General features: G+C 34.4%; 1 protein-coding gene across 2 annotated transcripts in view; it reads right to left on the reverse strand.

Annotated features, from left to right (window-relative positions):
• The window catches only part of POF1B (POF1B actin binding protein), a 71915-nt gene that overhangs the window by 31629 nt on the left and 27546 nt on the right, over positions 1-12740 (reverse strand). For both annotated transcript variants that reach the window (XM_015250767.3, XM_006217754.4), the window contains exon 6: positions 8987-9169. In XM_015250767.3, coding sequence (XP_015106253.1) covers positions 8987-9169 — 183 coding nt within the window. The remainder of the gene's footprint in view (positions 1-8986; positions 9170-12740) is intronic.

Here is a 12740-nt window from a genome sequence, read left to right on the forward strand (position 1 = left end):
ATACAATGATCACAATTCTAAAATGAAGAATTTACTCATCCCAATAGGTTGTTACTTGAAATAAAGACCTAATTTAATTTTCTATGAGTAAACTCAGGCAGCAAAGTGTTGCAATGAAGAAAGAATGGAAATTGGAGCCAAAAATGGAACCCCCACTTCCTAGTTGTAGGTTAAGTATTTTGCTTAATCTTTCTGAACCTCAGGTTCCTCAACTGTAAAATGTAGGTAATTTAGTACCTGTTTTAATAAAGTTGATGGAGGTATTATTTTTGGGGGGAATGGGGGTAAATTATTCAACTGTCATGTAAAACCATCATATAAATAATGGTTTTATTTAACTTAAGGCATATGGACTATTGGCTACTTGAATAATGATAGGAGTGGAAGATGATTATAAATTTTCTACAGAAAATTTTTCTTCTAAGACTCTCAACTACCTAAGAGTAGGTACAGTTTTTTTTTTAATTTTACTGATTGTAGTCATTTTACAATGTTGTGTCAATTTCCATTGTAGAGACACTATATCTTTCTTTAAGTCCAGCACCTACCATAGTGCCTGAGTATAGTAGATGCTCAGCAAACATTTACTGCATGAGGAAGCTATCATAAAGGATGAAGGCTAAATATTAAATATAATAGATAGAAAAGCACTAATTGGAAGTGATGCTTTAACAAAGCACACTGAAATTAACTTTATTGAAACCTAATCAAAGCTGTCCTTGCTCCATTTTTTAGTGTACATTTTGATATCTTGTTATAAAATAACATGATTCTTCCACTTCCAACCAAATAAAAAAAAGTAGGTGTTTTGGATTGTCATTTTATAATGAATCCAGGTGATTGAATTTTTAACAGCTTAAAGTATTCTGACTGGAAAATAAAATATATTTTCCTATAATACAAGTGGCTATTGAAAACTTATGAAGCTTTTTCTCATGGACAATGGGAATTTTGTCACTAATCATGTTTTTCTTGTTTTTCCCTATGGTTTCCAAAAATCTCAGAGCCAAGTTTTTAGTGCATTTTTACTAATGACATGGAACTCTGTGCCCTGCATTTCTCTGTACTCTCTTCTTTCTGGTGTTATTGCTCCATTATATTTACATTGTCTCTGACACTTCTTTTTCTGTTCTATTACATCTCATTTGTTCTCCACTCCAAATCCTTTTTGTAGTGAAGTGGGATATATATATATATATATATACATACACACCAAAGAATTAATTTGAAACAAATACATATTTTTCATACATAACTTCTTGGTAACACCTTTCTTGCTACCTTTTTCTCTTCTCCACCTCTGCTATTTATCTATTCTGCCATTCCTTAGTATACAATTTATTCAAGGAATGAAACCACTTCTGTAGTATGTAAGCTAAGTCAGTGGAGGAACTCACTGCACATATGCAATAGCTCTTTCAATGTAATTTATCTTATAGTCTAACTTTTTTCTTAACCTGAAAGCTAAAATCTATACCCACAAGCCACATGTAGGATTTAAAAAGTCTCAATGGCATACTGCTTTCATTCATTCAGCATAGATTTATTGAGAACTTACTAAGCACCATCCTAAGCTATAAAGTGCTTGGGGGGAAAAAAAGACATAAGATACTGTCATCTCCTCTCTCAAGGACTTTATGGTCTTTTAGAAAAGCTAAGATATGTACCTAAATAACTTTAATGTATGATAGATTGATCAGTTGATAAGGGCTATAAAGAGAAGCACAGATCAGATGGAAAAGAATTCTAAGAAAACCTAGCTTTCAGCTATATGAGAGAGGTTATACATAGGAGCAATCTTCAGATTACAATGACTGATTAAGTGTGTGGTGGCAAAAACAGAAAGTAAAAAAGAATGCTCAATGTTAAGTCTGGTGATTAGGGCACTAGAGATATTATTAATAGAAATAGAGGGCATAGAATGAAAAGCTGATACATGATCAGCTGGAGGTGACTGTGGGACAGCCAAATAGAGGCATCAACTGGTCCATTAAAAATGATGAAAAATGATGAATTAGAGCTTTAGGAGGAAAGTTTTGTGAGTTGTCCATGTAAAGGTGATCATGTAAAGGTGTCCAGGTAGAGGACATAGAATTCAAGATTGTATATCATATAGTCAAGGGAGACGTGGTAGAGAAAGGAGAAGGAGGCCAAGGATGGGTCCTTGGGAAAGATCTCCTGAGGAAAGAAGGAAGAGGAGCCTGAGAAGGAGAATTAGAAGCAGCAGTTCAGTATAATCGGCAGAAAGAATATCAAGAATACAATGGATCACAATGCCACAGAACTGAAATAAGATGAGGATGAAGAAAAAAAGGAAGTAGAATTTGTATTTAGAAGTCAATAACAGTAGTTTCAGGAGAATGTAGAAACTAGAATCTGGTTTTCAATGTCTTTAGGAATGTGTGAGTAATGAGGAAATAGCAGCAGCGAGTATGTCTTCCTGCTTCAGGGATTTTGCAGGTGAAGGGAACAGAAAAAATTGAGATCGTAAGTCAATAGATTGGTAGGGTTGCCAGGGGAGTCACTTTGAAGACATGGTTAGCTTCTTAATTCTCGAAGATCAAAAGAATCAGAAGTTTGTTAAAAGTACAGAGAAATTTTTTCAGTGAGGGAGGGTTTTGAAGGAGTTCACGTAGTGAACTCAAATTGTGGTCCTTGGATCAAGTAGCACTAGGATAACTCGTGAACTTGGAAATGCAAATTATCAGGCCCCAGCAATCTAAATAGGCCCTCCAACTGATTCTGGTGCACAATAAAATTTGAGTTCCACTGCCTATTCTCAGTAGAAGGCAAGGCCACCGGCAGAGAGTGAGAGAACAGCAGTGGACCCTGGAGCATGAAGAGCGAGGGGAAAATAAGGATTAGATAGAAGACTGTGGTAGCAAATCCATTAGAATTAACTAAAAGGGCTGTCCAGCAACAGACGGAGTCCAGCAAGATAGAGACAATCTGTACTAGATTAAATTGGCCTCATTTGTGAACTTTCTCTAGCACCCAAAGAAGTCAAAATCTAGGGGCAAAGGAAGTGGATGGCAGTCTACCCAAGGTAAGGGATCAGCAAAGTGAGGACTAATCAGAGAAGGCAACAAAACATTTTAAGGATTTCTAGCAAGAGCATTGTTGAATCAGCTAACAAGGGACACCAGCCTGGTTTGGAACTGAGGGCTAGAGAGCTTGATGAGGGCAAGTTTCAGTGGGAATCAGGGAGCAGGAGATGAAGTACGAAAGTGATGATAAGAAAAAGAGACATTCAGAATTCCAGATTAAACAGTTTCAAGTGATGAGGAGGTTCAAGGAGTGGCCAAAGTCTGCGTTGGCTGAAGATGTTGTAATGAAAAAATTAAGGGTGACAAAAAAGCATGAGGACAGAGCCTGGGAAAGATCACTGATTTCAGTGGTGAAATTCTCATAGATGATTCAAGGGCAGGGGTCAAGGGAAAGTGTGGAGAAGATTATAATATAAGCCTGCCAGTGAAACTGCTGAAGGATGGAGAGAGTGACTAGAAGGTCAGTAGACAGTAATGATACAAGCCAAGAGGAGTGGTGTATATGGATTGCAGGGTTTTAAGGAGAGGAACTGTTTGATCAACAAAAACCAGAACACTTGACTATAAAAAGTTATATTGAGAAAAGAATTAGCAAAAAATAAATATGCATTTTTAAAAGTGGGGAGTATTGCTCAGTGGTAGAGGGCATGCTTGGCATGTGCAAGGTCCTGGGTTCAATCCCCAGTACTTCCATTTAAAAAGTTTGGTATTTTTTTTTAAAGAAAAGAATTAGCAATAGATACATAGAAAACCAAGCAAATGAAAAAAAATTAAGGAATTATTAACACCAGCAAAAAATAGTTGTACTAATAAAAGCAGTAAAATAGTACACAAATTGGTTCAGCAGTAAATAATACTTTCATCGCAATAATAATATAAACACTGAATAATGATTTAGCCAAAAAATGGGGGTTTAACTATACTGGGATGGGATGGAAACAGGTGGATGGGGGATTAACAGAACTAAATCCTTAAGTACCAGAATTATCAACAGATAAGCTACAACACTAACAGAGAAATAGCAGCATAATAGCAGCATACTATTTAGCTATATGGAGATAAATACCAAAAGATAAAGCTAAGAGTTGAAAATGGTTGCCTCTGGGGATGCATGAAAAGGGTTAAAACCAGAAATTGCTATTTGCTGTATGTCATTTAATACTATTTGATTTTTTAAGCTATATATATATATATATATGCATTACTTTGATTAAAAAATAAAAACTATTTTTAAAAGAATAAATGATTCATTTGCTGCAAAACAAGAATTCAAAGGGGCACAAGAGCAGGAGGTAGCAGGAGACAGATAAGGGTGGTGTTGAGGAAAAAAAAATGGGTCCAAAACAGATATGGATTAAATGTTTGGAGCAGATAGCAGGAAATAGAGTTTTGCACAAAAGACATTCATTTTAAATGGGGATGAAGAAGGCAATAAATAGGGAGAGAGACCAGAGCCACGTGTGAATGAGTGAGGGAGCAGGTAGAACTGTGTGTTTATCGAGCTAACCAGCCCAGGGTTTCCATCATTAGTGAATGACTTCTGTTAATCATTCTAACAAGCTTCCTGGATACTTATCAGAAAAAGCACCTGACAGTAAGATCGGTGCTGTTGTGGTGTTGACAAAATTAAATTTTCCAGTGATGGAAGAAAGTCATCACAAATTGGGAGTATTTTCCATTGGCAAAAGCACAGTCCAAGTGATCAGGAATCTTCCCTTTACATGTTCCCATGACTCTTAAAATTTTCTTGGAAGCCTCAAGCCAAGTGGAAAAGAGTTGTACGTGCAATAAGTATAATTATTTAAGTCTTTCTTATAAACACCACCTGTACAACTTGTAAAACGAGTTCAGCTGAGCTTTTCCCTGTCCCTAGCATATGTGGAATTATCTGTTCCTTGCTAATGGCAGGGAAATGATCACAGCATGTTATTCTTAATGTCCTGAGGGAAGAAAATGTGGTCAGTGATGTTTTGAATTTGAAACCAAAACGGTGTTTCTAGGGAGCACCATGGAATACATACACAAATTTGTTTTATACAAAATATTTTGAAACCAGGTTTTTGGACACTTGATTTTCAAAAATATTTTAATGCCTTCTGCTTTGAGGAAAGTACTCTATAAAGGTGATTTCATTTCATTTAAAAAGATCATTACAATGGGAGCCAATTTCTTATTTTGATGCTTTGAAAGATTTGGGGCTTGGGTTTGGGAGAGGAAAAGGTGAAGAAGCAAACATTCATTTGAGCATCTACTATGTGCTTGGCACTAAGCTGGAAACTTGACATACTTTATCTCACTTAATCCTATTGTAGATACAGTGCACATTAAGTATGATTCTCCCTCAGTCTAGTTAAAGTCAATTACCTAGGATCATGCAGTTCAGCAGAATCAGGTTTTATAAACCCAGATAATTAAATTGAATGCCTCTGTTCTTTATGCTTTATTATGTTACCTCCAAATTGCAACGTAACTCTAAACACAAACTGAAAATGGGCCAACCTTTTTTTTTTAAAAAAAGCCTAACTGTTGTCTGCTTTATTACTCTTTAGAGACTCTTCCACTCATGTGAAAGGACACATAAACCCGAAGGAGCCTGGGTGAGCAAACTCGTCCTCTGCCCTCCTTTGTCCATGGGAATCTGCACAATCAGGTTAGGTCATCCTCACTCTGACCAGGAATGGCTCCAAGCCTCTGTAATCCACACAGGTGGAAATTACTAACTCTAAGCTTCCCAGGGCACTCTTCTGTTGTCAGCAGCACTTCAACTTTATCCACATAAAATACTGAAAAACTGGAAAAAAATTTTCTATACAGAAAGTCTTCAGCCTTTAACAAAGCTAAATTGGAATCTCAAACTGCAGTATGCATAATAAAATAAAAAGTAATATATTAGTTACCCAACTCTGCCCATTTTCTAAACTGACAATATCGTCTGGTCAAATGCATGATTAGTTAGTTGTACTAAGCTAGCAAAAGTATATTGTAGCATTACCATTGCCACCAGACAAGATTCTTAATCCTGTGATATTGTTTCCATCTCTAATAATTGTCTCTCACTCCATTCCATCTGTCATTATCCTAGTTTAAGTTTTACATGTAGACTAAAATAGCTTTTTTTAAAATGAATTTTTAATTGAAGTGCAGTTTACAATGTTGTGCTAATTTTTGGTGTACAGCATAGTGTTTCAGTCATACATTTAAATATTTTTTTCATATTCTTTTTCATTATAGGCTATTACAAGATATTGAATATAGTCCCCTGTGCAATACAGTAGGACTTTGCTGTTTATCTATTTTACATATAGTAGTTAGTATCTGTAAATCCTGAGCTCCCAATTTATCCCTCCCCACACCCTCCTTCTCCCCGGTAAACATAAGTTTGTTTTCTATGTCTGTGAGTCTGTCTCTTTTGTAAATAAGTTCATTTGTCTTTTTTTTTTAAGATTTCACATATAAGTGATATTATATGGTATTTTAACCGCATTTGTTAACTTATTTAACCATAAATTTGTTTTTTCTATGTCTGTGAGTCTCTTTTTGTTTTGTAAATAGCTTTTAATAAACTTTCCTCTGCAAATCCTTCTCTGTGACATTTTTTCATGTTGTAAACTTTATGAAACATGCTCAAGTTATATTTTCATTTACTCTTTACAACAACCCTGTGAGGTAGACTTATTACCTAAATTGTATGGATGAGGATTATTTCTGAAAGATTTAGGGTTTATTAAGAACACACAGCTTGGAAGGGACATAGCTGGGACTGGAACCCAGGTCTTCCTACCCTGAAGCTAGTCCACTTTCTGTTACATCACCAACATCTCCGCAGGGGCAGACTCTTTAATCCACTGCTTTACTCATATTTACATTATTGACCAAGGACTTTCCACATTACTGACTCAACTTCAAGAGGGAACTCTCAATAAACTCTGGAGTCAGGCTACCTCTGTATGAATCCTGGCTCTAACACATGCTAGCTGTGTAAGCCTCTGCAAGTTACTTAACTTCTCTGAACCTCAGTTTCTTTCTCTGAACAATAAGGCCAACGATGACACCTTCCTCATCTGATCACTGTGAGAAGAAAACTAATCCATCTTCCAGTCTATCTTGTACACAGCTGCTGGAATTAACCTCCTAAATCATACCTATCAGTACTTTCCTACTCAATAACCTTCATCCACTCTCCACTGCCTGCCAAATAAGGTTCAAAATTTTCAACTTAACCTTCAAGGACCTTGTGATCTGGACTTAATGTAACAATTTAACCCTACACTCTAGAACTCCTCATCCTATGTCTTCCTTGCCATACAAACCAAACCAAAAACTACTCCTGAAACTCAAAATGTACTTTCCCAAATATATGACTTATCTCATGTGATTCCCTTTTCTTTGGATGTCCATGCCACACCACCATACTACATATGGAAATTCTGCTCAGTCTTCAAAGCCCAGGCCAATCCTCACCTCCTCAACAAAGCTTTACTAGATCTCCCAGCTAAAATTATTTTCTTCTTTCTTCTGTTCCCAAAACACATTGTTTATTCCTCTTTTACAGCAGGCAATGCTTTGCTTTGTAATGTTTTACAGGTTTGCCACTTTCCCCTATTAGACAGTAAGCACCTATGAGAAATATGACAATGTCTTACCCTTTTATATTTTTCATACATTCTAGCATAAAGCTTTAATGTTTATGAATAATAATTACTGCTAAAAACTAACAATTACCATTTGTTAAGTACTTTCTATCAGCACTCAACTATAGTTAAATGATTAACATACAAGGCATAATTTATTCTTACAACAATCCTGTAAGAAATAGATGATAAATCTCTACGATGAGGAAACTGTGAAGCAAAGTTAAGTATTAGATTGAACCATATGAAATTGTTGCTATTTGATCAACTTTGACCTATAAAAATGATTAATTTCAAATGATTTAACCTAATAAAATGTCTAATGGTTATTACTAATTCATTTAATGTAAGAAATTCAACATCATCTGGACCATATTATGAGTAATTCTAAAGGTCAGTATTTCCATTCATGATATTCAGAGAAAGGATCATTTTAGGCTTTTTAGATTGGAAAAATGTAGATTTTAAATCTTTTGAGGTCCTTTTTTTTTTAACCAATATGGCCAAAGTACATATTTAATATAGCTTTTGTGGGCAGGCTCCTTGTTTTGTTTTGGTTTTTTTTTATTCTTTTTCTTTTGCTTTTTAGTAGGAATTGCTTATGAAAGAAGTCAGTTTGAGCAAGTTATTCCTTATTGGAAAGAATATGAAAAAATACAAATGGTAGTTTATTCCCCACAGTTCTAGTTATTATTGTTAGTTTTACCAAGACACAAGAACATCTTTTTTTCCTTTAACACTTGTATAACAGATGTTTACAAGATTCAAAAGTATTCAGAACATAAATTAGTCACTGATGATTATATCCCAAGAGATTTCTTCTTAGCGATTGTTTTAGTTTCTATTTTGTTGATGTAATATACAATAAAACGTGCACATATTTTGACTTAATATGCCGTATTTTCAAAGAAAACAAAGTAATTACCAGCTTGTGAAATGTGACCTTTACAATCATCTTAGACAATATCATTTCCAATTCACTGTTCACGTAAATACCATACCCCCTCCCTGAAAATATTTAATGTTGCACAACTGTTGGACCCATTCAAGAACTGAAGATCAGCTAGAAACTGGTATTTGCTGATTGGTTCATAACTTCTCTCAAAGATTTAATGTATTAATAGACCTGAATTATTTTGTCTTCTGAGGTGGAAAATTTTGTTTCAAAATGCATAACAAAACACAAATCCCAAGGATGTAACTGCTCAATATTTTGATGAAAGTTTAATGTGGGTACCTGCACAGTGGTTTAAGAAGGGTTTAAGAGAATTATTCCAGTTTTATAAGGAATCAGCTGATTACTCTTACCTGCTCATGGGTAAGGTTTGATCCACCATGGCACAGTTCATTTCCAATGTTTGTAGAAATTGAATCACTTCCTGTGATGGTTTGGATTTGCTGGCTAGAATGGGATTGTTGACAGTGTGGAGAGTGGATGATCTGGGGCTGTTGGACAACGTGATGATGGCACTGAACCTGAGGATAGCATTCCTAAAACATATACAAATGCCAAAAAAAGCCACTGAGAATAAAAAAATACTAATAAAAAATCCCCACAACTGAATCTATTTTTAAAAACTTAATGTGTTCTTTCACAAGATAATTCAAGTCCTAGAATGTATAGTTTCAATAAGTGATATATTTTTTTTTCCAATTATTCCATTGGGACAAATTACATTGAACCCTTTTTTTACTTGATCATGTGGCTGTGGCCATCCAAATACCTAAGTTGGCCAGGGAATTGCATGTTCTGATTAAATTAATATTCCAGTTATACTTAATGCTAAAACTGTAATGAATATTAATATTAGTTAATGTTTCTTTGATGATTCAACAGGCACTTCAGGATCTAATTGCATAATAATACTATAATACTGAAGATGTTGGCAGATATAAAATTAGAAAATAATATAATGTGGTGATTCTCAATGTCAGGAAGCATATTAAAATCACAGTGGGGGCAGGTGAAGTCCTTATGCTTATGAAAATCAAGCATAAATTAAGAAAAAAGATAGGAAAACAGAGACTGAAGCTTCAGATCCAGAAAACATGGATTCTAACTCTGATGCTGCCACTCACTCTGAATTGGGGAACTGTACATGCAACCTTTAATGAGCCTCAGTTTCCTCATTTGTAAAATGAAATAGTATGTACCTCATTAGGTTGCTACAAGAAGTAAATTAACTAATGTGTGTAAAGTGCCTAGTACAAGGTAGGTGGGTAATAAACATTTATTATTATTGTTACCATATTTTCATCATTGTCATCATCATCATCATCAACTTAATTATAATCCACTCCATTAATTTTGCAGGTGGGAAAAAAATAATTCTGAGGTCCAGAGAAATAAGATGATTTACTTATGACACAACTAATTAATGGTGCAATTGGAACTGGAACTCATGATTTCCTGCTCACTGTTCTTTCAGACCATTAGACTGAATTTGTACTGTCCTCAAAATATTCTAGAACTTGTTTTGGGGAGGAGGGGCGGAATTAGGTTTATTTATTTATTTAAATGGAGGTCCTGGGGATTAAACCCAGGACCTTGTGCATGCTAGGCATGCACTCTACCGTTGAGCTCTACCCTTCCCCCTGGAACTTGTTTTTAAACTAAATCTTTGTTATCTGCTTGCTTACTTATCTTTTTTTTTTCCTCATAAGTATAAAGCCCAGAATAAGAAAAGATATCTGGTTATTTCCCTTTTGGGGATTTCAGGTATGCTTGATTTTCTTTATTATTTTGTTATTATTCTACTTTGAAAACAAGTAGCTGCAAGCTGGTTTTCAGAGAAAAGACTCTGTTTTGAATCATAATGCTGCATTCATGGACATACAATTTTTAACTCTGAAAGTGTAAATTCAATGCTCTGTTTCCTTTTGACAGTGGAAAGCTGACCTATATTAATAAAGTAAAGCAGTTTTCACATTTTGAAAATTTTATATGGAACAATTTTCAAGCTATATTAAATGAAGAAAGCAAAATACATATAAAGGAATATAGTGTGCTCCTTTTTGTATAATATTCTTAAATGTATTTTACATTTAAAATGCATATATTTTGCATAATATTTTAAAAGTAAAATATGTTGTATAGTATTTTTAAATGTATAATTTTAAATATTTTGTATAATATTTTAAAATTTTAAATACATGTATATTTACAAATATACACAACTGCTTTTAAAGACATAGAGCAAAAAGTTTCACAGTGACTGCCTCTGGGAGGAGGAAGTGAGGGACAAGCAGGTCAGGATAGAGAAGCTTTTTTTCACTACATATATTTTTATTCACTTTTTAGACTCTTTTCACACTTTTTTATACTTTCTATGTTTTGAAATTTTTTACTCTGTATACAAATTACCTTTTCATGTATACAAAAATATTTTGAAAGAAAATACATATCTATAAAGAAACACATTTTACAGAGAGAAACTGTCTTGGTAGACATATAGACAATAAAGGTCATAGAATCAGTTCATTCACAGAATAATTTTCTCTAGGCTCTTTTCAAATATGACCCAGTTTACAAATATGCTAGCACTAAGATCTTTACAGTTTAGAAGTCTGACTGTGTATTATCAGTAACTTTTGTACAAATTTTGAGGGTACATGTATTATCTGTTCTTTTATGTTACCAAATTCCTTCATACCTTAGATTAGGATAAAGTTAAAGTGACAGTCTGAGAAAAGTTTTACCCAGTGGGGAGCTGGTACACTACTGAAATAGAACTCCTCCTGGAAAAAAAAGTGTTCCTTAAAAAGCAGATTAGGAAACCCTTGGAAAGGACAATAAAGAAAACAAAACCCATTTCTCAATCATCTTTCTTTATTAATGTATCAGTTGACTCTTGAATAGAATGCTGACAGTCTCTCCATCTAGGATGTCTTGTGGCTTCCCTTAGTCTATTTGGCGCTGAACCACTCACTGGTACTACTGAACTCTTAGCAGGTTTTCAGTTTTCAATACTCACACCTGAGTACTAAAATTATTGTTCCAAAGCAAGGTATTCTTACATTTCTCATACTTTTGAAACATACCACAAGCTGAATTGCTAATGTACAAAAGATCAAACATTGCTGATTTATCATATATTTTTTTCTTTGATCAAGAAAAAATACACATAGTACGATTTATATGAATTAGGTAATTATCTTGCTATTGGCACCACTTTTACCACCCTTCCACTGCAGAGACCTTTTTTTTTTTTTTGGATAAGTCCCAGCTCCTAAGAGCTAGTCTTATTTGAATAGTCTCATGATGTGACATTAAACAGGTTCATACAGACTCTGCCTTTATCCAGCTTATTCTACTGCATCTCAACCAGATCAAAGCAGTTGTAGTTCTATATGAATGGTTCCTTTTTAACTTGGGCAGTCTCCCATGCAGTTCCAAAAGTCCCAAATCATGTAAGTCATTAATAAAAGAAGTGAACATATAAAAAGAAATATTCAAGTTAATAGTAAGTAGCAGTGATCTTCTTCTTTTTTTTTTTAATGGAAGTACTGGGGATTGAATGCAGGACCTTGCGCATACTAAGCATGCACTTTACTGCTGAGCTATACCCACCCCCCAGCAATGTACTTCTTTAATTATTCTTCCTTAATTGTTCCAGATGTATAGCAATAATAATATACAGGATAGTCAATATTTTCCTCTAAGGCCAAGATTTAGAAAAGCTGTTTATTCTCTTTAAAATGAGAAGTTGGAAACAGCATGAAATGATATGTCTCAAACATTCCTTACTATTTAAAATGTGTCAAATGCATTGTTTTGGCAGTCCAGTTAGATAAAGGACAGATATAATTTGGTAGCTTAAGGAAAGTGCCCTTTGAAGAACTGACATATTTGATGAAATTTTTCTATTTGGTATCATAATGTCCAGGAATATTCTGCTATTCCTCTGGAAAATATGTTTAATATTTATTATACCAAACCCATCAGACTACATCCAGCTTTCCAAGCAGACCAGAATCCTGAAGATTTGGATGTTTATGATTCTGAGAGTTTACTCTGTTTCGTTTTTATTGGGCATCAGATGAGTTACCATGTATTAGTTTC

Source organism: Vicugna pacos, chromosome X, assembly GCF_048564905.1.
Source record: "Vicugna pacos chromosome X, VicPac4, whole genome shotgun sequence".
NCBI lineage: Eukaryota > Metazoa > Chordata > Mammalia > Artiodactyla > Camelidae > Vicugna > Vicugna pacos.